The sequence below is a fragment of the Acanthochromis polyacanthus genome, chromosome 10, assembly GCF_021347895.1.
Source record: "Acanthochromis polyacanthus isolate Apoly-LR-REF ecotype Palm Island chromosome 10, KAUST_Apoly_ChrSc, whole genome shotgun sequence".
Taxonomy (NCBI): domain Eukaryota; kingdom Metazoa; phylum Chordata; class Actinopteri; family Pomacentridae; genus Acanthochromis; species Acanthochromis polyacanthus.
In genome coordinates this window covers 18,338,121-18,364,124 of record NC_067122.1, presented here as the reverse complement: position 1 = coordinate 18,364,124, position 26,004 = coordinate 18,338,121, and the positions used below count along the sequence as shown (strand labels likewise).

The 26,004-nt window shown below is 41.2% G+C and overlaps 2 protein-coding genes across 4 annotated transcripts; both read left to right on the top strand.

Moving 5' to 3' along the window:
- The first annotated feature begins 1,188 nt into the window (after window positions 1–1,188).
- On the top strand, window positions 1,189–7,388 carry LOC110948148 (zinc finger CCHC domain-containing protein 7-like). Of its 3 annotated transcripts, XM_022189554.2 has the most exons (9): window positions 1,191–1,369; window positions 1,761–2,068; window positions 3,399–3,460; window positions 3,772–3,882; window positions 3,985–4,158; window positions 4,409–4,444; window positions 4,743–4,847; window positions 5,132–5,249; window positions 6,820–7,388. In XM_022189554.2, exons 1-9 carry the CDS (start codon window positions 1,338–1,340, stop codon window positions 7,314–7,316), a joined length of 1,443 nt encoding a protein of 480 aa, XP_022045246.2. In that variant the 5' UTR covers window positions 1,191–1,337; the 3' UTR covers window positions 7,317–7,388. The 3 variants fall into 3 exon arrangements, with proteins under 3 accessions (XP_051810873.1, XP_022045246.2, XP_022045245.2); XM_051954913.1 differs by having other exon boundaries at window positions 1,189–2,068; window positions 4,021–4,158; XM_022189553.2 differs by having other exon boundaries at window positions 1,192–2,068.
- Window positions 7,389–8,176: 788 nt separating this feature from the next.
- Window positions 8,177–21,839, top strand: LOC110948181 (E3 ubiquitin-protein ligase RNF38-like). The gene is given in 14 exon segments (XM_022189604.2): window positions 8,177–9,617; window positions 13,609–13,661; window positions 13,833–14,014; window positions 14,616–15,042; window positions 16,215–16,355; window positions 16,510–16,608; window positions 16,611–16,697; window positions 17,766–17,927; window positions 18,043–18,143; window positions 18,710–18,791; window positions 18,893–18,947; window positions 18,950–19,013; window positions 19,502–19,601; window positions 20,787–21,839. Coding segments are annotated over 14 exon segments (1,896 nt in total). The 5' UTR covers window positions 8,177–9,337; the 3' UTR covers window positions 20,850–21,839.
- The last annotated feature ends 4,165 nt before the right edge of the window (window positions 21,840–26,004 follow it).

Genomic DNA, 26,004 nt, shown 5'->3' with positions numbered 1-26,004 from the left:
GGCTGCGTAATGACCGCGCACTTCACCTAATTCACTGTTACCAGAAAAGGAACAACTTTTTTTCTGCGCATTGGAAGCACTTTAAAGGATGAATTTATTCGGAAACATGTTTACTTACGGTGCGTAACGGCGAAAGGAACGTGTCCAAAACGCACCTCCATCACACAAGTCTGGACTGAACTTCTCAAGCGTCGGTTGGAACAAAGTGTAAATATTTTCCAGAACGCAGTATTTCCATATTATTAGAAAACTGAATAAAGCTATGCCTCTCCGCTATACTTTGAATAGGCTATCGGAGCGACGGGTGGGAGTCTCTGAGGGCGCACGGAGGCGCTCAGCTGGAGGCGCAACAGTTCATTCATGTGAGAAGAACCACAGACAAGATGTTAGAAATAGGCGACACAGAGTCACGAGTTCACATCCTTGTGCCTCCCTCACTGTAAATAAAAAAATATTAAATAAATATCCTTTAGAAACGGCGAAAGTCTGGCTGCAAGGATACCAGAAAAAATGGTTAAAAAAGTGGATGTTCCAAAAAATACATATGAATAAATAAATAGATTAAAAATCGATCTGTAATCAGTCTCTATCAGTACTACCATTGATCCTTCAGGGAAAATTCTCTTTTCACATAGCCCAGGAAGCCAGGATTTGTTCCTTCACAGAGTGTGACTGTAAAATTACAATGCTAAATTTGATTTCTTTTTCTTTCTTTTTTTAAACAAATATTTGGCATTATTTTCAGTTTTTAATCCTTTATTTTACAGTTTTCAGATATTACAGCATTTCATAAGCATTTGTATATTATACTTCCTTATTTTTTATTTTACAGTGTAATGTTTCAATGGTTTTATTTGTGTTTGTTGTGTGTAAATGTGCAGTTTAAGAAAATCGGCTTTTGTAGAAGTTTATGTTAGAATGTTGTATTAATGTAGAAAAAGGCACACCTCTGCAATGCTATTCTTTCTTCTTCTTTTTTTAAAATAAAATTGCACCTGAGTAAAACATGAGGAGGGGGGTAGCACAATTAAAACATTGAAATTCACGGAAATTTGAAAATTCTAAACATTCTTGTTTTTAGAAAGTAATTTGACCTTACTTGTGACTGACATATTGTTAACTATGACGATTTTTTTTTTAAATGTTATTATTTTTTCTTATCAAGCTGATCCTATCGCTAGAACAGAGCTCATCACTCCCTACAGTTTAAACTCCGGGTTCAGTTTTTGTTGTCCAACATTTTCCGGAAACGCCGGGTAAAGTGCTGAAAACACAAACAAGCATGGAGGGAACAACTTCTGTCTCTGCTGAATTGAGGGAACGTTCTTTATTACCGAATGAAAGAATCAAGGTGGAGTGAAGTAAAACGGTAAGCGACCGAAAAGCGCCTTTATAGCCGGTATTTGACTCGGTTATATGTAGCTGTGTGGCTAGCTAAATTGCTAACTGCTAGTAGACGCTAGCATAGCGCCCCTTAGCCTCAACTCACGTGTCAAAAGGCATTTTTAATGTTTACATACGCACGGCGTAATTTCATTTTTTTCTAAAGAATTTCCCTATCCAGCCGGTGGCACATTTATAAGAACCTTTAAGTTCTCGTAAATGAAACCTTAGCCACCACTTTTTGATAGCAGTGCGGACAGCTGCCGTTGGGCGGTGCTGTTTAGCTACAGTTGTACCATGGACTTTACTGACGAAAATGAAGTTGAAGATGGTGTGGAAGTCGCCAAAGACGAATCGTTCTTTATTGACGACTGCAGCGGTTCAGATGGTGAAGGAGAAATTAAGTTGGGATTGCAAAAACATCACACAAGCTGCAAAGAAACTGCACGCCTCAACAGGGAGAGCTCTCCTCCGCTCCTCCTGGCCTTCTCCGTCTCCTCTGGAAGGACTCCGCAGGACTCCAGCCTGGCTTCTGATGTTGACTGGGAGGAGGAGGAGGAGGAGGACAGCGACCAGTCTATCGAGGAGTGGATGATCCTGGAAGGAGAGGAACAGGCGGGGGACTCCAGCATCCAGCTCAACCTGAGCTACTGGAAGAACTCAGAGGATGACTGTGGAGATAAAGGTTAGACTACACTTTACCTGCAACTTGTTTAACACTGTTTTGCTTTCTGTCATCTTAACTAGTCTCAATAGTCCTAATTCTGGTGAAATTAAATAGCTTTTGTGATACTTACAATATGGTCTTCAGAAAAGTCAACGCTGAAGTACGGTACAAGGCCACCAGGCTTCAACTCTATGTGGTGGTTTATAGTATATGAGATTATCACTGCTGAGCTTTGGATGTGCAGCTACACACAAACAAGGCAGTGCAGCAACTATGCAGTTTTTTTGCTTGTCATTATGTGATTAGACTGACACGTGTCAGATTTTGGACTCGAGTAACTTTGAATAACTGATAATAATTCAGTAAAACAAAACAAAGAAATATACAAAACAGGACCCAAAAACCAAGGAATGCCACTAATCGCCTTTTTAACAATATGGAAGTCGGAAAGGATAAACCTGTAGTTTAAATTGGATGTTGATGATTAAAGTACATATTGAATATGTGCAATTTGTGGTTGAATCATACCCTAAGTTTGTAAGATGATGTTACTGCTGGGTAAAAAAAAAAAAAAAAAACATGTTTATGATGATATTCAATCTACAACTGGTGATTCTGCTTATTTAGGCAACTTTCTACTGAATTCTCTGGACAGCTGTAGGGATGAACTTTTTTTTATTCTGCAAAAATATTTTTTTCTAGTGAAATGGATAAGTGCATGAGCTGTAATGGTTCATAGACGGGGCTGTAAAATTGTAGCTCAGATAGTCACTATGCATCTTAATGTTCTAACATTCATGTGGTTATAGGCAGAATCATGTCTGAATCAATGATGAATTCAATTAGAAATACATTTCTGTTATATTCTGAGCAAAAACATGAACATACATCACGGACAATGAATGACGGGGATTCCTGTAAATTGGTGGGAGTGCAATTTTATTTTGAAGGTCATACAGAGATATTTTGCTCAGTAAACTGCAGTAAGTTTTTAAAAACACTCCCCTTCACATTAGCAAAGATTCATTTACACCAGAGGGCTTCGCTGCACAACCACTTCATCTTGTCATTCCAGCTTGAGGCTTCTTTGGCATTAGGTTTTCTTTGCACATAGGTAGTTTCGGAAGAAAAAGGTCCAAGAGATACAACCCAGACAAGACTGAATACCTTGAGAAGATTTTATTTACTGAGCTTGAAAAAAACTCCAGATTTGTTCTTTTTTTTCAAAGGCTGTTAGAAGTTTGTGTAGGAGTTCAAGAACTATTTTGAAGAGCAACTCAGTTATATCTCTCATTGTCGAGTTCTCTATGTAACAGTGTTGTTCTTGGTCTGTTTCTCTCCATCACAGGTGTCAAAGATGAAAGTATGAAATCAATCAAAGATATCTGGGCTGTATCAGAGAAAGACAAGGTAGGTTTTGACAGAAATTTTGATTTTAAATATAGTTGAAACTGAATACGGTTGATTAAAAGACAGATTTATTGAAAAAAACTGTAATTTTAGATACATAACATCCTGTGTGTGTGTGTGTGTGTGTGTGTGAGAGAGAGAGAGAGAGTAATGTGAAACTGTGCCATCATTGATATAAACTATGGCAAAAGATGAAAAAGAAATCTTTTAAAAACGGATTGTCTGTAGTCTAACATTGCAGTGTGAAGTATGGGTTGCTATTATTCTCTTTTAAAAATGTCCATCATGTCTTTGTCCTTTCATCTTTTTAGTATGGTGCTGATCAGTCTCTGGCCAGCCGCTACTTTGTGCCTGGTCAGTCTCTGATGTGTCACATCTGCAACAGGATGGGACACCTTGCCAAAAGCTGCTACCTCTACAAAGTAAAGCAACACACTCATCTATCCTTTTTCCATTGCCGTCTTCAGAGGTTGATCAACAAGATCACAACTCTCATCCAAACATCTTAAAAAAAACTTTTTCAGAAGAAACGTCCTCCTTGTGTCCTTTGTGGGATCCAGGGCCACGTCCAGAGGGACTGTCCAAACCGCCCCTGCCCCAGCTGTGGACTGCCTTCACACGGCCTCAGACCCTGTGAAATACCACCCATGTGGAACCAACACTGCCAACGCTGTGGGATCACTGGGCACCTTTCTGATGTGAGTTTGTCCATTAGTTCCCAGGTCAGACAAGATGGTGTTGGAGGAGAATGTCTTTCTGTGTCGAAGGAAAACTTTGAGCATTTGTCAATTGTTTGTTGACAGATTTTGTAGTCTTCGGTGTGTGTGGTGTTGTTTTATTGCTGCAAATAGTTTCTCTCTTCCTGTGGAGTTACACAATGTTTTTTTTTTCTCGGTATTTTGCTCAAAAGACTCATTTCCTGTTCTCTGTTTTCTGGGTTTTCCTTAGACCTGCCCCGATACATGGAGACAATACCACTTTACAGTGAGTTGAAGTTGATTTAACTCCACCTTGCATATTCTTTGCTGACCAAACTGTGTGATAACTCTGAACATGAATAGGTCTTTCTGGCTTACTATGTATATGATTTGGTTCAAAATAAGACAATATGCTGTATCCAAACTGGAAGCAGGTGACAGATGCCCTTTTAAAATCAAGTGGTTTTTTTAATATGAAATGTATAACTTAAATTCATGGGTGTGTGTTCATAAACAATTCAAGAAATCAACCAATTTCAGTTTTCTATGTTTAAAAATGTTTGTTATTTGACCTTTTGTTCTAGACAAGGTTAGAAGTTCCCCTTAGACCACGGACGGCCCACAACCTCAGACACAGGAGATGCTGTGTTTATTGTTACAACTGCTCCAAAAAAGGACATTATGGCTATGTAAGTGGTAAATGAAAGAGATCTTTCCGCTACTTATACAACTCCCCTGGGCTTTTTGTCAGCCTTTATTTTCTGTGAAGGGTTTAATCTATTCTCCCTCTGAATTCTTTCTTTTTCTTCAATTCATATCTCTCTGCCTTTACCTGGTGCTCTTATTGTTGTTTGCTATGTTGATAGTTGTTATTTGTTTTGTTGTAATAGCACCATTTGCTGCTGTCCTGTATCCAACCCTTGACTTTTCTATCTTTCTCTGCCTCATCTGTGTCTCTGTCTGTTGGTATCAGGAGTGCACGAACAGGAGGATGGTCAGTGGCACTTTTCCTTCACTGCCTTATGTTTGCCACTATGCCACCATAGATGACATTCTCTGCTGTCATACCAGGATGCAGAAAAGAGCCAGAGGTAGTGTATACATTTTTATTTAACATACAATGATGCAAACATTTTCATAACACAGTGGTTGTTTTTGTTTTTTTTAAGTCTTTGTTCATTTTGGATTTATTGATATGTTTAAAGGAAGGATATGTGATTTATTCTAAGTTGATTTGAAATTTAAAAAAAAATCACCTTTCACAGATAGATAAATGAAATTGGAATGCTTTAAAGGTCCCGTATGGTTATCTGCTGTTGCCTGCAAGAATGAACACAACAGTTTTCATACACTCCCAGCATCTGAGGAACTGAAAGCCGCAGGGGATTACTTTTGTTCATAACAATGCCACTACAATATCAGGGAGATCCTAAGTGGTACCGCATCGTGTGGCTAACGTGAATATTGTTACCATTAGCCTTCACTGCATGCCGCTGGTTACATCCATTTTCTTCTCTCTGCTCACATGTGTGCAACATTGACATATTATCACTTAATAAGGTTCTTATGATGAATGTGTCAGTAAATCTATTTACACTTCCTGCATATTAGCGTTCATGGTTTTCACTCACCAAAGATGAATACAATAGTCGGTCTGTTATTATGTCTGGTTTTGTCCCTTCCAGCTCTTGCAGGGTTCTCGCCAGCGCATGGCCCGTTACCCTGTCTAACGGGCCGTTACGCAGTCTTAACGGCCCGTTACACTCAGTTTAAAAGATTACGCTGTGATTAGGGCCGCTACGCCAGCGCATTTCAAAGATTACGCTGTTATTATGAGAGTGTGGCTCCGTCATGAGAGTGGGAGAGAGGGCAGCGTGTGTGTGTGTGGGAGGGAGGGGGAGAGCGAGTGAGAGAGACGGGCAGTCGGAGGAGGAGAGAAGGTGTGTAGTTGCTGGGTTGGCCTTACTGTGCGGTTCAGCCACTGTTTATAGACAATAAAGGCTGCAGTGTTCTTTGATACGGCTGGGCTCCTGTGTCTTTGCCTCTACGGCTGCTGAGGAAGTGAAGGGGGTTAACCCCGGGCTTCCTGACCACGGTCGGGGGCCGAACAGGAAGGGTTAACACTGTGATTAGGGCCGCTGCGCTGTTATTTTGACAGATAACGCCATGTGCGTTTGTTTTTATCAACTGGGTGCCTATCTAGGTTAATTTATGTCTCCCCACCTCAGCTGTACTTTCCTGTCGATTGACCCGTTCCTGTCTATTGCACATGCATGCATGCGTGTTCCCGTCTATTGCGCGTGCGTGCAGGAGGACCTGCCGTTACGCTGAAAAAAAATCCTGACGAGAACCCTGTCTTGAGGAAAATATGTTTCCTCATCTGCGAAGTGTACCACTATGTTCACCATAAACCAATATGGTGAAGAGAATTATGCTAAAATACTTTATTAAGACGGAGAGAACTGTTAACTTGGTGGATAATTCTCTGCACTTGTCTCAGTGAGCAGTCCTTTTCACTTTGTATTTGACCTAATATATAACGGTGATTAGTGCTAAGTCCTCTCTTAACTTATTGTTCTACTGATGATATAATATTGTATTAAATATGATGTTATAGACCATAAAGAATGTCTTATGCATCAATTTTGGTTGTGTTTTCAGAGCTTGTGAGTGCTGGATCCCTGCCTCCATCAGACCCAGAACACTTGTCTGAAAAAACAGGTGAGAGTGGTGAGGAGAATCTGTCAGTTCAGGGGAGGAGCAGGACAAAACGGGAGGCGTGCAACCAAGCTGGCAGGAGGAAGACGTGGCCAGAAAGGCGCAGAGAGAGACGTGAGGTGAAGCGACTGAGGAGGGAGGCCCAGGCCATGCGGGAAGGAGGACTACTGAGGAGGTCCCATCATAACTGTAATGATGAAGTCTGTCCCACAGATCCATTCAGAGACACTTTCCACAATCGCATTCAGTCCACACCTCCACCACAGAAGGAGAGGAAAAGCAAGATAGGTGACAAAAAAAGCAGAAAGAGCAGAGAGGCCGAGAGGTGGAAGAAAAGAGGTGGGATGAAACGTGGTGATTTGTTTCCCCATGGTGACGCAGACATTGGAAGTGAAAACCTTTTTTCTCCAAAGCAAAGAGTACGCCATAGAAGAAGATGAAGTGTGATTCAAACAAAACAAGTTTTTATTGTGAAATGTAACATAATAACATAAAATGTGTTTTGTCTCATGGTCTTTTAATCCATTTATTTATTGTCAGTACTAAACACTGTAGGCTATCGCAAAGAGTTGAAGGATACTCATCCTAATTGTATGGTAAGAGTGTGTTTTAGCTTTTCTTTATGCCCTTTAGAATTTTTTTGCTGGTACAGTTTAATACATTTTTAATATTTTTTTTACACTATATACCTGTTTTTTATTCAAATGTGTCAATACACATTTGAATATTATGCTAAATATTATGCTCATTTTACATTAACGTTTCATTTTCGGAATTAAAATACCTTATTTGGACAAAAGCACAGAACTTTGCTTTGCCTTTTGTAAAGATGAACATAAATAATATAAAGAACGCCAGTCTCACCTCATTTAAATTTCGTCTTCAAGATACAAGATTAGTGTGTAATGTTTGATGCGTGAAACACAAGAACATCGATTTGGGTTTATATAGTATATTGGTAAATACCAATGTATGGAGGACATCTACCTGAAAAGCCGTGTGAAGCCAGCAGCTTTCAAAGCGTTGTCTCATAGTATTTCGGCTATGAAGCTGCTGAATTATTAATGAGCGGAGCAGCTGCCTGGGGTTTGCCAGACAGAAATAGTCAACCCTGATAACAAGCTGCTGCTTATAATCGTCTTTTCCCGAAGCTAACTAAACAGATCTCACTGTGACGGCAAATGTACGCATTTTAACATTTTCAAACGTGTGAGTTTGTGTGATCTGCTTGCATAACGAGCACAGAGATGCCTTGTGAAGAGCGACATAATTCTCTGTTATCGATTAACAGTGACTTGACAGAGATGTGAAACTCCCATTGATTGATCTCCACCACACTCCCCGCTGACCAGAGAAAACACTCGATAGCGAATGCGAGAGGGGATTTAAATTAGACAAATACTGTCCACCGTATTTGACGGACAGGATAGCTATCTGCCTTCTCATGCGGCCAGAGGTAATCCACTATTAGCACTGCTTAGCGACGAGCCGAACGTTGATACAGTGCGACGTTAGCTAGCTTGTAATGTCGGCACTGTTGGACTTGTTTTCCCCTCTAGACCCTGCTTCCTGTTAGCCTTGGGCTAGCTGGAAAATCGAAATTATGCTAATGAACGAGCAGGTATAGTTAGCCAACGCAAAGGGGTGTAACTTTACCACTTACATTAGGCTAGTCGTTGCAGTTTAGTCACAATTTATTCACGAACCTATGCTATAACTTTATTTTACTACCAGTTATCGGTTCAGTTGGTTTCCTTTAGTTTGCTAACGCTCGACAGCTAGCCATCTTGCTTGTGTTGACGGATTTAAGTATTTAACTTGGCTAGCTTTTGGTGGCACAGAGCAGGCGAAAATGACTTCAGTTGTTTGTTAATGTAGGAGTCGGACTCATGTAGGACCCAATTTCGTGCGAGCAATGCATTTAAAATACTTTATTTTTCTGTGTGAAAGCCTGTCAGTGTCCACTGTGAAAAGACAATAGAAAAGCAGCGACTTGTTCGGCCGTTGTTCTGGTAACGAGGACACCGCTGATAACTAAGTGAAGAGAAATAGCATTTTGGTTATTTTGCTTTGTTATACCGCATGGTGATAAAATTGTTGATTTTTTTTAAATTTTTACTTAGGTTCTTAAGTGGTAAGAATAAATAAGCGATTTACGTTCAGTTGACCCGTACAGATAGCTCGGGGGACAGTGGATGGAGTCGATGCAGATGGTGCTTGTGCGACATATGAGGGCTGCGCTTCCCTGAACCTGCTGCTTCCAGGTATCATATCTCATTAAAACAACAGCTTTAAATGCCTCAGAAAACACTCGGTCGTCATCAGAGGTAATTAGGTGGGTAGTGAGACGCTGACAAGTGGTCTGAAGAGCGAGGCTGCTGTCCGTCCTTTTCTCTGGACGTCCATCTCTCCAGCCTGCCTTCATCACATCCATCCACCACCGCCCTCCTCAGCTCCAGCCATGGACCCTCCGAGGACTCGGTCGCGGTCTCGGTCTGGCTTCTATCATTTCGCCATGAACGGTAGCGTTGGAAGCAGCGGTAACGCGGTCGGTAACGGGAGCTTGATGAACGCCAGCGGAGGAGGGGTGAGCTACCCGCAGCAGAGCAACCCCGGCTGGGCGCCGCACCACGGAGGTCGCAGCTACCCGGAGAGCCAGCAGCAGCACACCCCGGGGAGCTACCTGTCCTCAGGGGCGCAGCGCCACTCTTCGCACGGAGCTCACAGACACCCCGGGGCCGGTAAGCAGGCTTAAATAAACTGGGCCTGCAGCCCGGCCAGATGCATCGTTCCACTCTCGCACAGTGTACACCCCCTGAGGGATGCAGGCAGACCACTAACGGTTTATCAGGCTTTGAGACGTTTAGCCAAAAGCTTTGGTGCTTTCACTGCCAGCTGTTGCATGACAGGTCAGCTATATGTTGTTAGGCTTGTTGTATTGAAAGCTCTGCTTTAGATGCTTGACTGGCATTGAGTCAGGTAAATAAGGCATGGGAAGGTTCATTAACTTTGTCTTGTGTGCCATTGACTGGCTTTATTCTCAGAGTGCAAATTATCCTTGCTCCAAGTTGGAATATAGCACTGCAGAATTTTCCTTATATATGACAGTTCATGGTTGTGCTGAAGGCCTTTAAGTTACATTATGTTGAGCGATCAAGAAATGAACATCATGGGTTAATAATGAACTAATTTAAATTAGAACTACAGTTACATAGAGGGATCTGCTCAGCACTGAAGTAGACACAGAATAAAGCAATTCTATTTATAAGTTGATTAGTGGAAATTTTGTGGATTCAAATCGTGTTGGCCATAGAGCAGTGTGTGTTCATTTATCAGATCAGAGACGGATGCATTTGCCTAGTGGCTCAGACATCCCACATACTCTTCTTTAGTCTCTACAAGATGTATGTATGAGAGGAGTCTGATTAAAAAACAGTTTGAAGCCTTGAAATAAGCCTTGGAATTGTTTGACATGAAATCCCTTGATAGTGATTTTATCTTTTGGTTTCAGATTGCTCTCTGCTGTGATTCAGGCTGCCATAGTACAATTCCCCTTGTAATTCACCCTCAGCTCATTAATCTGTAAGACTTAACATTGTTTAACTTGCATATCAGCCCGTGTAAAGCTTTGCATTGTCCCAAAATTGTCAAACAGGTCTTTCTTTAGTGGCTCAGAGCAGCGTAAAGATTAATGTTGTCATTTCCAAACAAGAAAAAAATAACTATGGAGTTGTGTTGGCACATTTCTTCACTTTGTCAGTTCAATATATTTGTATTGTCGAGTATCAATAAAACATTCAACTGGATTTTCTCGCTCTCAACAACAGTGGTTCCATACCCAATCCAAACTCACGAGAAAACCCTTGAAACAATGAAAGGCTCCACCAAAGCTTTACGACATAAGAGGAAGAAATAATTTAAATAGGGAAAAAAATGGATGTAAGACTGCTGTCAGCATTGACACCACTTTTTGGGGTTTAATGGGTTTCCATTGCTGACCTTTGCAAAGTAAGTAGGGAAATCTTCTATAATGCCACAATGGATTCTCTCAAAAGCTTAAAAAAGTGCAGTGAGCGAATGAAAGCAGGCTTCTAATGGGCCTCTGTTGTAATAGCAGAACTGTTGCCAAACAACCAAAATAAGCCACACAAAGGGGGCACTCAGAGAAACACATGCTTCCCAAAATTGAGACAGTATAGCAGGGATTGTGTGATTGACTTAAACAATGTATTTCTCTTCTGTGTGAGAGGTCTCCCTCCTCCTAGCAGCTGTAAATGCCTCTCTTTTGGGGACTGGGGGTCTATGTGTGAGATGACCAAAACTGCATATGTTTAAGTGTGTTACAGATTTCTTGTTTGTCGATGCTTGTTTGTTTTTGTACTTGTCACTGCATTACGCCTCTTGGCATCACTTTATGCAGTATGTGTCAGGGTTGGACTTTGGGGGTGTTAAGATGTGTCCCACTGTCTTACCTCCTTGTTTTTTTTAAAATCCTTTTTGTACTCCTCCAGTTTCAGGCATGTTGTCACCCAGTGTAGCTTTAATAGTGAGTGTTGCAGCCCACAACCTGCCAGTATTACAACTCCACGGCAGCTAGTTGTTTGTTTTTTTCTTTTTTTTCTTTTTTTTACAAATCTTCATTAATGTTATTACATGAGATCTTTGCAGATTGTGTGAGTAAAATAGATTGTTTCACTAATTACAGCTTGTCTCTCCTAAGTAATGGTTCAAGTTTTGGTATCTCCGCTAAAGAACATGAGCAAATTGCTTCTTGATGACAGCTGACACTTCACTACCCTGCCGGACTCGATTCTGTGTGGTGAAAGAAATGGTGTCAGTCTTCCCCAGCAGCAATGCTCAGAGGAAATAAGGTTGTGTCTGCTCGCCAACAAAACCCGTCTCGTCTGGCTCACTAGCCCCTCTCCCATGGCCCCTGGGATGAATCAGCATTGACAGACCTAGTTCTCCAGAAAACACAAATGGGTGTCTAAGACCCAGGACCCTATAAGCTCCAAAGTAAAAAGGGATGGTAAGATGAATAAAAATGTGAGCCAGTGTGCTGGCCCTACTGTTGGCTACTCAGTCAGCTGCCCGTCCCTCTGTTCTCCGCAGCCACTAGCAGGGCGTCTTTGAGCTGTCATTATCGGCAGACTTCACATGGCTCTGGAGTGGCGGCGCAAAGACAAGAAAGGGGTAGGGGGGTGCTTTCAGATCTGTTGTTTCTGAGGAGGCAGAAGGGGCTGTTTTGGATGAGGGAGGCATAGAGGAAGAAAAAGAAAGAGATGAGGGGAGGAGTTTTTCCCTTCTTTTTGGTGGTTAGTTTTTTTTGGGGGGACTGCTTAGAGGAAACTCTTGTCAGTTAAGTTCAAGGACATCCGTCTTAAGCTGCTGAAATGTCTGTGTGCACATGTTGAATCCAGACTGCACATGTGGACTGTCAGATAAACAGATGGTAGAGCATTGTGTTTTTCTGAGATTATGTTTATGGCTTTAGCGCTTTATGCAGAGATGTTATTTTTCTCTCTTTTTTGTATTACTTTTTTGACACATTAATCTCATTCATATCGTTAAGGAATTTCTTTTTTTGTGATGGTCTAAGCTTAAGAAAAGGGACGCTATCACTTCTACGCCATAAGGAGATAAAAAAAACGGGGTGAAGCAACACAGTACATAGCTGTTGTTACAGAGATAGTAGTGGTTGACTGCCTTGCTTAAGGACACTTCAGCATTGCAGAAGCTTGCCAACACAGACTCTTTTTTTTTTCCCCCCCGTGGTAACTACTCTATAATTCAGTTTAAGAGATGGTGGTAGGATTGCAACAATTATTTTCATTGTTCATTAATCTGTCTAGTTTTTAATTTGTTGTTGAATCTAATGTTTATAATATACCACAAAATCATAAAAAATTCTTACAGAAATTCCTAAAATCATGATTTTAAATTGTGTCTAATGTCTGACCAACAGACAGGCCTAAACCAGAACATATTCAGTTACTCCGAAACAGGGAAACACAGCAAATCCTCACATCTGATAAGCTGAAACCAACAAATGTTTGGCATTTTTGCTTGAGACAAATGCCCTGATTATCAAAATTGATGCCAGTTGCTCAGTCAGTTGTTTCACCTCTACCCAGTACACCATGGCAGCTTGAAGAAGAGTGGTAGTGGCGAGTTAATGACAGGAGACTAAAGTAGGTGTCTTTGTCTGTTTAAAAAAAAAAGAAAGTGTTACATGTACAAACCCAACAAGATGCTGTTGTGTGCTTGATTGTGGATGTGTGTTTCTGTTTGTGCCTGCACACGCTTTTCATGGTAGATTCGAGGGAGTGATTTGTCTGTGAGAGGATGAGTCCAGTTTGCTTGTTTAAAGCAGGAAATTCAAAAGCCTGTTAGGAAGAAAACCCCTTGCTGAGGACACACGGCTGTAACTGTTTGTGTAACAAGATTTCAGATGCACATTTTTGTTATCGCTGTTGGACTTGGTAGTGTTAAGTCTGTAGAGCTGCTCAAGCAAATCAGCCAGGCTTCATCTAGATAATGTCCTTTTTTGGCATCCAGCATGGTCTTAGAATGGAAACTAAATTCAAAGACAACCAGCTGCCTGTGTGTGTTGGTGGTGTTGTATTTTTGTTGGCTTAGCTAAGCGTATGTCCATGTGTCTTGTGATGTTGGTGTTTTTCTCAGCCCCATCTTATCTGATTAGGTTTTTTTTTCTTCCTCTGTGGCCTGCAGGAGGAGTGCTACATTTTCATCCAGATAATGTGTGCAGCGAGGATCGGGACAAAGTAAGTATGAAACATGACCATGGCCTGCTACCTCTGCTGTGCTTTTGGTTTAAATAGAATTTGTGCTTCATTGTTTTGTCGTTCTTAATCATTCCTCTCTTTTGTCTGTCCTCTTTTTGTCCTGATCGACCATTGCCATGGTTCCCTCTCCTCTTTCACCTCTGTGTGCAGATGGAAGACAGTCCAAGCCCGAAAAGGCAACGTCTTTCCCAGCAGTCCATGTTAGATCTAAGCTCCGCCCCTCCCTCTACTCCTTCCTCTCCCATTCGCCCCTGGGAGCTGCCTCCTAGTCGCAGACCTCACCCCCACTACATGCCAGAGAGATGCCACACACCTGTACGAAACCGTCGCAGGTATGATACAAATACGTGGATAAATATGCACCAGCACATACAACTCTTATCTCTGTAAATAATTGTTCAGCTTATAATATATAAAAATAATTACAATTCACGGAATTCCAAAGTTATTGTCTGAAATTGCTTATTTTCTTTCACGAACAGTCAAAAAACTTAAAGATGTTATGTGCAAAATTATATGAAACAAACTAAAACAAGGATTTGTGGGGGAAAAAATGATTGAACAAGATAATTGAATACTTTCTGAGTCATTATCTCAAAACAAATAGGTACACACAAAATGCAGTAAGTGGATGTGTGTTAGTCTGCACAGATTTGTGAACTACTGGTTATCTTTTATTCAACTAGGCTATCTGTAATAATGATGAATTTCAAATGTCTTGAAAATTAGTGTTAGTTTGCCTGTCGAGGGGTTTTGATATATTTGTTTAGTTAAAATGCATTGCATACAGCTTTTCTGTGTGCATTAAGGATTAAAGGAATTCATTGTCAAGAATTTGTCAGTAGGTGGGAGCTCTGATATATTTCATAACACAGATGACAACAAAACTCCTTCTGTATCTTCTTTAGTTTTACCTTTTTCCTTCCACCTCAGCCCTCCAATGAGACGCCAGCGTGGACGGAGAGATCGTCTGACGCGCCACCACCATCACGCCCACAACAACCACCACCATTACAACAACAACAACAACAATCACCACCACCACCATCACCACCCCAACGCCCACCACCACCACCACCACCATCTGCACTCCCACCATGGCCCATCGCCGGGCCATCAGGATGAAAACTACCGACACCCAGCGCCTCCTCAGGGTTACCCACCTTATAGCCAGCAACCTCCTAGAGGGCCGGGGCCTGAAGAACGCCCAGGTTACCATCCCCCAAACCCTTCCCCGAGACCTCTTCATCAGTCTCCCAACCTGTCTCCCAGGCTGCTGCACCCTGCGGCACATCCACAGCACCCACACCCCCACCCATCCCAGCAACAGAGCAGTGTGGTGCTGGACCTCCATGAGCAGGTGGGTGGATAATGTGGCCTTGTTGTTGGGGTGTAATGAAGAAAATACAATGGCACAGCCCTTTAGAAAGGACTGACATGATGCTAGTATCACTGAAAGACATATTCACTAAGGTGGTCGTCTTTTTTGGCATTTTGTCTCGTTTTTGTTCTGCCCAAGAATGTGAGACACTTAAAAACTAACACTGGAAGACACGTCTTCTAGAAACAATGCACTAAAAATTAAATCCAGCTGCTTGTGTCTATATTAACTTATTTGCAGCTGACGAAGATGGTTACGTACGAATGAATTATGTTATTTTACTCTGTTAAATCACTGTGATCTGTTGGAACTTGAAAATGGCAAATACACTTTCTGCTATTTATCAAGGGAAGCTAATCCATGCAAGTGAAATATTTACTTGGTTAATATGGGCCTGTCTATTAGGATGTCTGGCTTGTGTGCTTTTTTCCAGTGGGGGAAGATTCAGGAAAACAGGTTTTTAAATTGGCTGGAGCGGAGGAAAGTTTATTGGCAAAATGGAAGCTTTATCCTTTAGAAATCATGGTGTGTATCATCAGTCTTTTCAGAGAGTCAAATTCATTTGAAAGCACAAATCTAATATTTAGCAAATAGTTTATGGCTGTTACTAAAGGGGGTCTTGCAGTATGTGTGTGTGACACTGCCAAGCAAATTACTCTGATAATTGGATTTGATGGCAACAGTCCACAGAAATGGAGAAAATGTAAAATTGGTCACAGGACAAATTTTTGTGTGCACTTTATTTCCAGGTAAAATACTGTGTCAAGGTGTTTGACCTCAATCAATTATGTGTCACTCACATTTAAATTATAGTTAAACTCAGAATTCATGTATACAGATTAGTGCAAGTTTCAATACGGAATGGTATTGCTTTTATTGTTTCTTTTTTAGAGTCCTTCTGTAACTGCATACACTCGTAAGCATTACCGCTATCCCTGTCTATGAGCATTGTGTGTTCGTACAACCCTGATCGGCTGGTGTTCAACACCAAATACAATCTGTGTTGTCAGCACCAATGCATGAGATTCTGAAATGTTCTGTTTGCAACCTGGACAGTGTGGATTGAGTCTTCTAACTGCTGATGCTCAGCTTAAAGTCCAAGTCTCTGTGCATAAAGTTGTGAACCTCGCCCCTTTGATCACCACATTTAGGGTTCAGCTCCAGTGTCATATCCTGTATCTCCTCCGGGAGCGCCACCAGGCCTCCCCCCTCGCTCTGCCCCACAGCAGATACCAGCATGCTCCGTGGTCTTCAGTGGACAGCACTATCCGGTATGCAGCGTCCCTCCTCCTGTGAGTGTAATTCCTTCAGTGATTCATGTGTCTAGTTTGGTCAGAATGTTTCTACAGTTGCCGTTAATAGTTTCCTTTATGATCATTTAAGTCATTTTTGCAACCTGCCCTACAAAATGTCTTTCTGTCAAATCTTACCGTTTCTCTTTTCTAGGTCCTTCAGACTTGTTCTGTGCAGCACTTACCCATGCCCTACCCATTCCCATCACTGCTGTCCAGTGACCCGGCCTTTCTGCTCCCCCCTCCTCACCTCACTCACCCCCAACACACCTTTCCCACCATCCACCTCACTTGCCTCAGCCTGGACAGTTTGGTCCCTATCCAGCGCAGCAGGCCCGTTCGGTGAGTATGAATTCCTGTGTTGTTCTTGTTTCATTCTTTGTTGAATTGGTGCTAAATGCAGCTTTTGTGAATATAGTAAAATATGCCATTTAGTTTTTTTTTTATTCTGAATTGACGGATGTGTGCATCCCTACAAAGACACTGTGATACTTGCACAAAGTTTTCTCTTTAGAAGCCAGTGTGACAGTCAGTGTCTTTCAGGGAAGCTTTCAACATTCCTCCTACCACATAAAACATTCAGCAGTAAAGGTGTTTTACACTGTTAAAGCAAAATAGATGATGCATATTTTAAACACTTGAGTTGAAGCAATTTGTGCTGTTCTCCTTTAGTGCCTGCTAGCACTTGGAAACAGTGCGGTTTTTACTAATCAAGCAGACATCTACTTGAATAGAGTGTAATCAATAAACTCCACCATTCAAAACTAGATCAAGGTGGTCTTTGAGTTAAAGAAAAAAATAGTTGGATGCTTTTTGAGATTCAGTATTACCCCAGGGCAATACTGAACGCATAAACTATGGGGTGCTTCCACTCTAATCAAAGACAGTGACCACACCAGGCATGTGAACAGCGGATCAGGGATGTGTATGCACAGCAGAGATCTATACAGTATAAATGTTCTACTGTGTGTAAGGTGTGTCCAGCCCTTTTACACAAATATGGATCATAAAGTATTTACACTTTGGAGTCTTGATCACCCCGTTTTCTGAGCTGAGAAATGAGTCGACTGTTTGCACTGAAACGTGATGAGTCCAGTCTATTGATGGTGACTCTTGATTGAGGAGTTCCACAGTTTGATGGCCACAGGCAGGAATGATTTCCTGTGGTGCATCTTGGAGGGATGAGTCGGACTGAATTAGCTCCTGCGGCTGACCAACGTGTCGTATAGTGGGTTTGTTGTTGGTCTTTTAAGGGTTGATACCTTTTTCTGCCTCCCACGTGTGCACTCTTCATTAAGTATATGTTATTGAGTGGTTGAATTTCTCCTGTTGTTACATGAACAAATAACAGAGTATGTGGCTCCCCCAAATTCCTTTGATTATTCACAAATTTGTCTGTTGCTTTCCCAGCCTTTACAGAGGATAGAGAATGATGTGGAGCTCCTTGGAGAGCATCTGTCATTGGGTGCTGGCCTCCACTATCCCCCTGCCACCCACCCTGCCCTCACTCCACACTCCACTCAGCTCCATTTCGTCTCCCATGACCCCCTGCCACAGGAGTTCTTTGGAGTGGTGAGCATTTGCAATAAACTGATGAAAAATGTGTGTTTTCAGCTTGCAGAGTGCTCTCACAAAATACAAACTGTGCGGATGATCTGACATGTTTGTGTTTTGAATTGCCTCCTAGTCCTATCCAAACTTCATTCCTCGGCGTCTCCCGGGGCGACGGTACCGCTCACAACAGCTTCCACCTTCGCCTTACCACCCCAGCCTCCTGCCTTACTTCCTGTAAGTGGATCACTAAATTAACTTACTTAGACAAAAAAAAAATGGTTGTAATTCTTAACTTGTTTTGGCCGGATGACCTTTAATAATTGAAGTATGCAGTCAGTTGGAGAGTGATGACTATGCTGTGTTATTCATGTTGTTTTCCAAACACAAAGGGAAATCCTTACAGAAATGGATAATCTCAAGCATTAACCTGACCAATTTATTTTGTTGATACTTTGATTAGTGAAAGTTCTACAAGGTCAGGGATATTGAAAATTATCTTGACAATAAGGACTCACTAATTTGGACAGTAGTTTAATCTGGAAAACAAAGAGATTCCAGTAATGCAGCAACTGTTTACTGTGGTTTCAGCATTAGAACAGTTAAAAAAATACACTGATGAATAAAGACTAAGCTTTTAATATTTAAGACTGGATGAAAAATGTTTTTAAGGGCCTTTCTTCTATTGACAGCCGTTTTTTTGGTTTCTTTTGTGAGAAACTTGGCAAATTCCCACCTTAACTGCTTATAGCTCAATGGATGAAGTGAACATAAACATTTCTCTGTGAAATTTCTCTCCATAGATCAATGCTGCCAGTCCAGCCCACAGGTCCTGCCATCAGTCTAGAGCTGGATGTAGACGATGGAGAAGTGGAAAATTATGAGGTTTGTTTTCTGTTTTTTCTGTTTTTTTTTCTCTCGGGCTGTATGTTTTGCCGGATGCAGGCTCTAATTCTCCTGTTGTTGCTGATGTTTTCTCCCAACAGGCCCTCCTGAACCTCGCTGAGCGCCTGGGAGAGGCCAAACTCAGAGGACTGACCAAGGGGACATTGAACAGCTTCCTTCCTATCGATTCAATCCAAATAACCATCAGTCTGAACAAACACTGTGAGTGCTTCCTTTTAGAGCCACTTCACTTGTTCATAAGGAAGAATTCTTTTCACGTTCTCCATTTTTGTGCATTTAATGTTTCATGACAGTCTAACTTTGGAAGCTTATAATAACCATAAAGCCATATTGAGGTGAGCCCATATCGGCCATAATCATTTTTTTTAGGTTTGGTTTTGTAAAAAAAAAAATGTAAAAATTCTTGATATGAAATTTTCTAAAAACCAAACATCCTAAAGAACTTGAAGTTTTTATACAAAAGGCACATGTTTTCAGAATTTTTGACATTTTAAATTTTGTTTATTATATGAATACAATTCAGTAAACAGAGATTGTGTCTTCAAATATCATGTGGCCCCACAGCTGTAGTTAAACTCAGTTACGGTCAAGCTAAATGTGTCTCTTGTCCTATAGGTCAGGTGGAAAATGTGTTAAGCCACAGTTTTTGTGTTGCTATTATTCACATGCTAATACATATTGGATTGCAGGTGTGTGGTATGTATGAGTGATTTTGAGTCCCGCCAACTGCTGCGAGTCCTGCCCTGCAGTCACGAGTTCCACGGAAAATGTGTCGACAAGTGGCTGAGGGTAAGTATCTTCAGCATGGAGCACGCTGTCTTGAATCTTTATTATATACACATGTACAAGTGGAGTTTAACTGAGGCTGAGCTCCCATTTTTATTCAAGTCTGTCACCTAATGTACCAGAGCGTGTACACATTTAGACACACAAACACCTTTTAACTATAGAACTGTAGTGAGAATCTCACTTCTGAAGAGATCTGATAAATAAGAGAGAAACATCAGTACCATGTTTTTAAATGTTCCCAAACTCACCACATATGAGCCCCTAAAAGCTGTAAACCACAATGAACCCCTGGACAGGGCCATCAGAGGACACTGTGACATGTGATTTCCCACTTGCCTGGAAAATCCAGACTGACTTTATTTATGTATTAATATAAATACAAATAAAGGCAGTCTGGCATTGTGATGATAGGAGACGATTTCAAAAAGGAGGGGCTAACGAATGCAGCTTGAATGAGAAAGAGCCAATCAGCGTAACACGGATGCGACGCACAAACAAATCGACCTTGAAGTCCATGTAGTCCAAACAACAATGGCATGTAGCCGAGAAAGCGTCGCGGTGAATGATTACTGGCGTTTTTGTCACAAAAATCTGCGAATACATGGGGTACTCTCAAGTACAACACTTATTTTTGAAAAGGCTATGCAACAAAAGACTCCTTCCGAAAGATTAGCGGTGTTAGGAATAACTTCTTGAATGTTTGTGTTTGGTTACGGGAGGTGCGCAGGTGTTTTATGGGTAATCCAGGCGCTGAAGATGACGCAGCATTAACTCCCGCCTCCTGTGCTATGATTGGTCGTACCAAACTTTCCCGGGAGGGAAACGCGATTCAATTCGCACAATGCCAAACTGATTCTCCTGTATCTCCTAACATGGAGATAGGAGATTACATGGAGATTCAGTTTGGATTTTCCAAGCTAATTTCCCACAGAAAATCTAAAAGAGGCACTTGAACACAAAGTCAAAGAATTTTATGGTTCATAGGCATGTGGCATTGCCCAAAGCATATTTGGTGTGGTTCAAAATTAATACAAATATTTGTTTTAAAAAAAGCTGAAGTTCATAGCAGCTTTTTAGTGGAGTAAAGTGGGGAGTTTGGTTCTTGTCCTGATGTACAGCTTTCGAAATGGGTGTCATGACCGAAAATACTGAACTGCCTTTAAATGTTGTTTCCTCTCTCCTCAGGCCAACAGGACGTGTCCTATTTGTCGCGCCGATGCCTCAGAGGTCCAGAGAGACTCAGAGTGACCACAAGAGGGAGCTACACACTCCCTATTGTCTGTCAAACACTTCAGCACTGCCTGCTCCCAATGTATTGAGACACATGTGCGTGCACACACATACACACTCACACACACCAGTACCTTTCTTTTTTTGTACAGCACTCTCTCCTCATTGGTTGTTCTTTCGTTCTTTGCTAAAATATTGTATCTCCTCTCACATTTGATGTGATTTTCTTCAGACGGTTTTCCTTCTTGTTCTGTTCCTTGCTGTACATGCACATGGGTCCTCAAGAGTTTTAGGGAATGACCCACCATCCCGCAGTGGTGTGTGAGGGTGTGTGTACACGTGCATGCACCACAACTGTGCAAGTGATCTTAGGTCAACCCTGTAATGCAGGGCTGTGGTACAAGACTGTGTGTGATATTTGTGTGTGTGTGTGAGAGAGAGTGTGTGTATGAGAGAGAGAAATGTTTAGATGGAGCATGCCTGAGTTTCTGTTGTGTATCAGACAAGAGTATTGACATCTGAGAGTTTTTGCTCTCATGAGTGACTGACTTTACTTCCTGTTTGTATGTTTATGCACTGTCTGTTTGTATGCATACTATGTGTGTATGTATGTTATAGACTTAATCTTTTCTCTAGTTTAACACTAAGGGTCCATGCTGCCACTATAGTTCTCGGTTGCCTATTTGATCCAATTGTTTCAGTAGATTATTATTATTATTATTATTATTATTATTATTTGACCATAATAAGTGATTGTTTTCCTGCCTGGCAGTTACCTCATCATTCCAGTTTTGGTCATCACTCATTAAAAGCGCTTCACAGCATTACTTTGAAATTAAGCACATATATTTTTCTTTTCCTTTCTTTTCTTAGCAACAATAAGTTTGTCTGTGACTTTGCAGTGGCACATGTTACATATATATATCTATATATAGATATATATAGATATACTGTATAAATCTATGAATATCTGTATACCAAATAAAAGGCTTGATATAAAATTTTAAATGTAGTATTTTGTATATATTTTTCATAAATTTCAGTTGAACATCAAGTGCTCGAGAGACAAAATGAAGTTAGTTTTTTAGAGATTTAAAGAGGTGGTATTATTAAACAGGAGATGCTGCAGACTGCTGCTCTAGCTGGTTAAGAGGTTTCAGCAGATTAAAGTAACCACTAGATGGTGCTGCTACTCTTCTAAACTGTCACTTCACTCTCGCCCATGTTGGTGGATTTGCTTAATGTTTTGGTTTTTCCTAATGTACTCTATGCAACATTGTTGTGACATAATGCTGTTGCAATCATTTCACTACAGACTGTGACATTTGTGGACTCTCGCGTAGTATTGACAGGTTGCTAAAGTGGTAACAGTTTCTTTTGTAATTGTACATTCTTGACTCTGGATTGCAGGATACATAGTATTTTTTTCCCTTAAATCTTGTTAGATGAACACATCTAACACTCCCTCTTGAGGTTCCCTTCACACTGTGGTCCTCAATTATCCCCATTATTTCCCCACAGCAAGTAAACCTTAATTCTGCAATTAAAAAACAGCACATCAGAATATAACTGTGGCTAGATGTGTCGGTAAGTAGTGACACACCAAGAGGTAATTTGTGTAGTAACTAAGATTAGAACTATACATATATGTGAGAAAGCACATGGAAACACAGGATGGCAAGCATCTAATCTGAAAAGCTGCTCAGTGAAATAAGAATGTTTTATCAAATCTGCGATGCAGCTGAAGGAAAGGTCTGCAAACCTACTTTTCCATGTACATGTATGTTTCCCTGTGGTTCTGTGCATTTCGTTGATTAATAGAACAGAGCACGTGCTTCTGTACACAGTAACATAGTATCTACAGTTGAATGTTAACATCAGGTGTCTCCAGGCTTTGCAGCACACATGGCAAAAATTTTTGCAAGCAACTTGCATGGAGCTGCTTCGAGGCGCCGAGCAAACAAATGTGATTGTTTTTTACTGGACACAATTTACAAAACGCATTCATGGAGGATGCAAATGAGGGCACAGCCACCTGATGCCAGTGCTCATCTTATCTGCATAATGGCGGTCTTACTTACTGATGGAAGCAGTGTTTTGGGGGTTTTTTCGTGCTATTTTGCTCAAGATATTTGTGTTGCATTGTTAAAAGTAAGATCTTGTACCAAATCCAGACTTGTTTGTTGTTTAAAAAAAGCCACGGTCAGGAAGAAAATCAAGACTATAAAAAACCTTGAGGGTAAAACTGAAAGAAAATTAAAATCTCTACGTACAAAAACATTACTACAGTCGCAGGTCTCCAGTCCAGCATATTTTAGGGATGTTTTCTTTGATCGTCAGCACCTCTATGTTACCAGAGCTTTTTTTAATTCATTGTAGTTATTTTTCGCAAACTGTTGAACTTCCTGATGCCGATACTTATCACCTCCATTTAACCTTCTCCTGTCCCTCTAGTACAGATCACCTACAAGAAGCTCTGCATTTTTGGTCACAACAGTGTAACCGTTTGAAGGAAACCCCAACATCACACCTCAAACAAATGTCCCTGAGCACAAGTTTGGTCACTTATTTATTCCTGAAATGTAGGTGTAACTTCTGTTGAATTCAAGAATTCTAGCTATAACTTATTGTATTTGTCCTGTAGTAGCCAGGGTATAAAACTATCTGTAAACTGAAAAACAGTAGTTGAAACACTTGAGATGATGCAGCCTTCTTAAACTTGGAAAATTCCGAAATGGCATAATGGATATGTAGAACAAATGTTTAAGCACTAAAATTATGCCACGAGTAGTTTCTTATGTATCAGATCAAGGGTAGCTAACAGAAAACCCTAAAATGAATCAGTAGTTGATGCACCTTTTGCCCTTTAATGTTGCCACTTCCTCTTGGTACATTTGCACACACATTGGGTAGGTTGTTGTAGTCATCTCTGAGAACTTGCCACAGTTGTTCTGTGACTGACTCCACGATGTTGAGACCAGGACTCTGTGGGGGACATCCCATCTGTTGCAGGACAACTTGTTCTTCTTCTTACTGAAAATAGGCAGTACTGTATATTTTTGAGTTCTTGTGCTATTAAATGAGAAACCTCTTGGCCTGATGAATCGCTGACGTTCCACCTGTCCAACTGTTAGCTTTGTTTTTTCTTTACTTTTTTCTTCCTTCATCTATTCCTCAGTCTTTATTTTTGGCTTCAGCCTCCTTTTTTTTTTTACACATCTTTCTCCACCATCTTCCACTTTATTGCTTCATTTTTTGCTCTTGTTTCCTTTTCCTCTGCCACTTTTTTCCTCTTTTCTTCTTGTCCTGTTCATGCACCGTCTTCTACGCTCTTCTTGTCTCTTTCAGCTGTTTGTCCTCGCTGCTCTGTTTTCCTCTCTGTCTTTTTACTTATGCATCTCCTCCTCCATCCTCGTCCTCCTTTGCCTCTGCTGTGATCACCACCCACTCCTTTAACCTGCTTCCGCTGCGGTGAGATGGAAGTGATGGGGGGGGGGGGGGGGGGGGTTCTGTCTAAAACTGTCTGCACAGTTACTCCCAGGGAACACATAATTTGCCTTGTCTTGCTTTCTGTTCCCCACTCCGCTACCATTTCCGGACCAGCGTTGAACGAAGCCAGAAGTTGCCTAAATGTTGATGTCAGATGAGCCCATCGTGATGTTGTAACCTTCCTGCAGTTGAATTATTAGTGTGATATGAACTACAGCATGGAAATAGCTATGTGGGACGGAAATCAAGCAGCTGTGACTCATTTTCTTCTGAAAATAGCATACTACCTGCTGTTATTTTACACAGAATCATGACAGTCTGCACTTTGTCTGCTTAAAACATGCTTCTGAATGCATCCTATTCATTTCACATATGGGCTACCTACCCAAATATTATTTTTCCTACAGTAAGTAGCTGCCTTAGAGGGGTCCTACTGGTTTGAATGCCCTCCTGTTTGCTTGGTTAGTTGCACTCCGGTCACTCTTGTGTGGTTCTCTGTTCATCCTGAGGCTCTGCTTGGACTGGTGACATGTTCCAGACAGCTTGTCCTGCAGTGTCTGAGGAAAAGAAGAGTTTTCTTAAAGTCTGTCAGTCTCAGGTCAAACACAAGGGAAGAGAAAGAAGATATTTCTGTCCATGGAGCCTGTCTTTGTCTCTATATGTGAACTTTCTGAAAGCCATTAGTTGCATTCCAACCTCTGCATACCATGCTATTGCCTCCTCAAGTTGCTCTAAAATTTTATGCTCCAATAGATCAGGGATTTCTGGACACACTGGTCTATTATCAGAGTGACTAAGCTGATTTTTGAGTGGCTTATAGTTGAAATACTTTGGTGTAAAGTTAGGGAAATGGTTAATACTGAGCTAGAACTCAACATAATACATATAAAGTCAATACTGCTTCCTCACAAATATCACATGTGAGTATGAGTGAAGTATATTTATGCGTAAGGATTCAAATGGGATGTTAACAGTTGTGTGTAGCTTCACACAACTACAGGATCAAAATATACTATGTTTAAGTTATCTGTGCTTGTCCCTGATGATTTAATTTGAGGACAACGCAAAGCCGTTTATTAAAAAAGACACACGGTCAGCATCATTATCAGGCACCACAACCATTATTCTGACCTTTACAACAAAAATGATGTATTTTTCTTTGATTCCATATTCCTGTTGCCCAAATGAATCCAGGGTTTTACACGCTCCTCAGCTGTCTCCACTGCTCTCCTCCAACCACACTTCTAATGCACAAATGCAGAATAGTTTTTGTGTGTGAGTGAGAGAGCCTGTGTGTGTTATACAGATTGTCCCAGGCTGACAGGCTACATGGATTCTCCATCCTGCTTGTATATAAAAAGAAAGTGAGGCCATCCAGCTCTGCCTGCTTCACTTACAGTCACACTCAGACGCACACGAGCGTGTATGCGCCTGCACGCACTACCGCTTCCCTTCTCCATTTCTTGCTTTTATTTTTTAGTATTTTCTCTCTCTCTCTGCGCTCAGCAGTGTGAGGGTTAACGGGGCAGGTTGTTCCCAGCCCATCTCCCTGAGTGAAGTGTGTGTGTAATATTTATTTCATAGGGATTTCCCTCTTTCTATGTGGGGTGACTGCTGGCCATGTCATCATGTTCTGAGCTGTCAAAGGCCATCACTGTCACTGGTGGAACACGAAGTGTATGAG

What these genes read in the sequence shown, in the direction of transcription:
- LOC110948148 (XM_022189553.2), top strand. Translation starts at nt 1,681, where the DNA reads ATGGACTTTACTGACGAAAATGAAGTTGAAGATGGTGTGGAAGTCGCC. An exon ending in AAAGCTGCTACCTCTACAAA is followed by an intron (nt 3,883 to 3,984) that starts GTAAAGCAACAC and finishes AAACTTTTTCAG; the next exon opens with AAGAAACGTCCTCCTTGTGT. An exon ending in GATGCAGAAAAGAGCCAGAG is followed by an intron (nt 5,250 to 6,819) that starts GTAGTGTATACA and finishes TTGTGTTTTCAG; the next exon opens with AGCTTGTGAGTGCTGGATCC.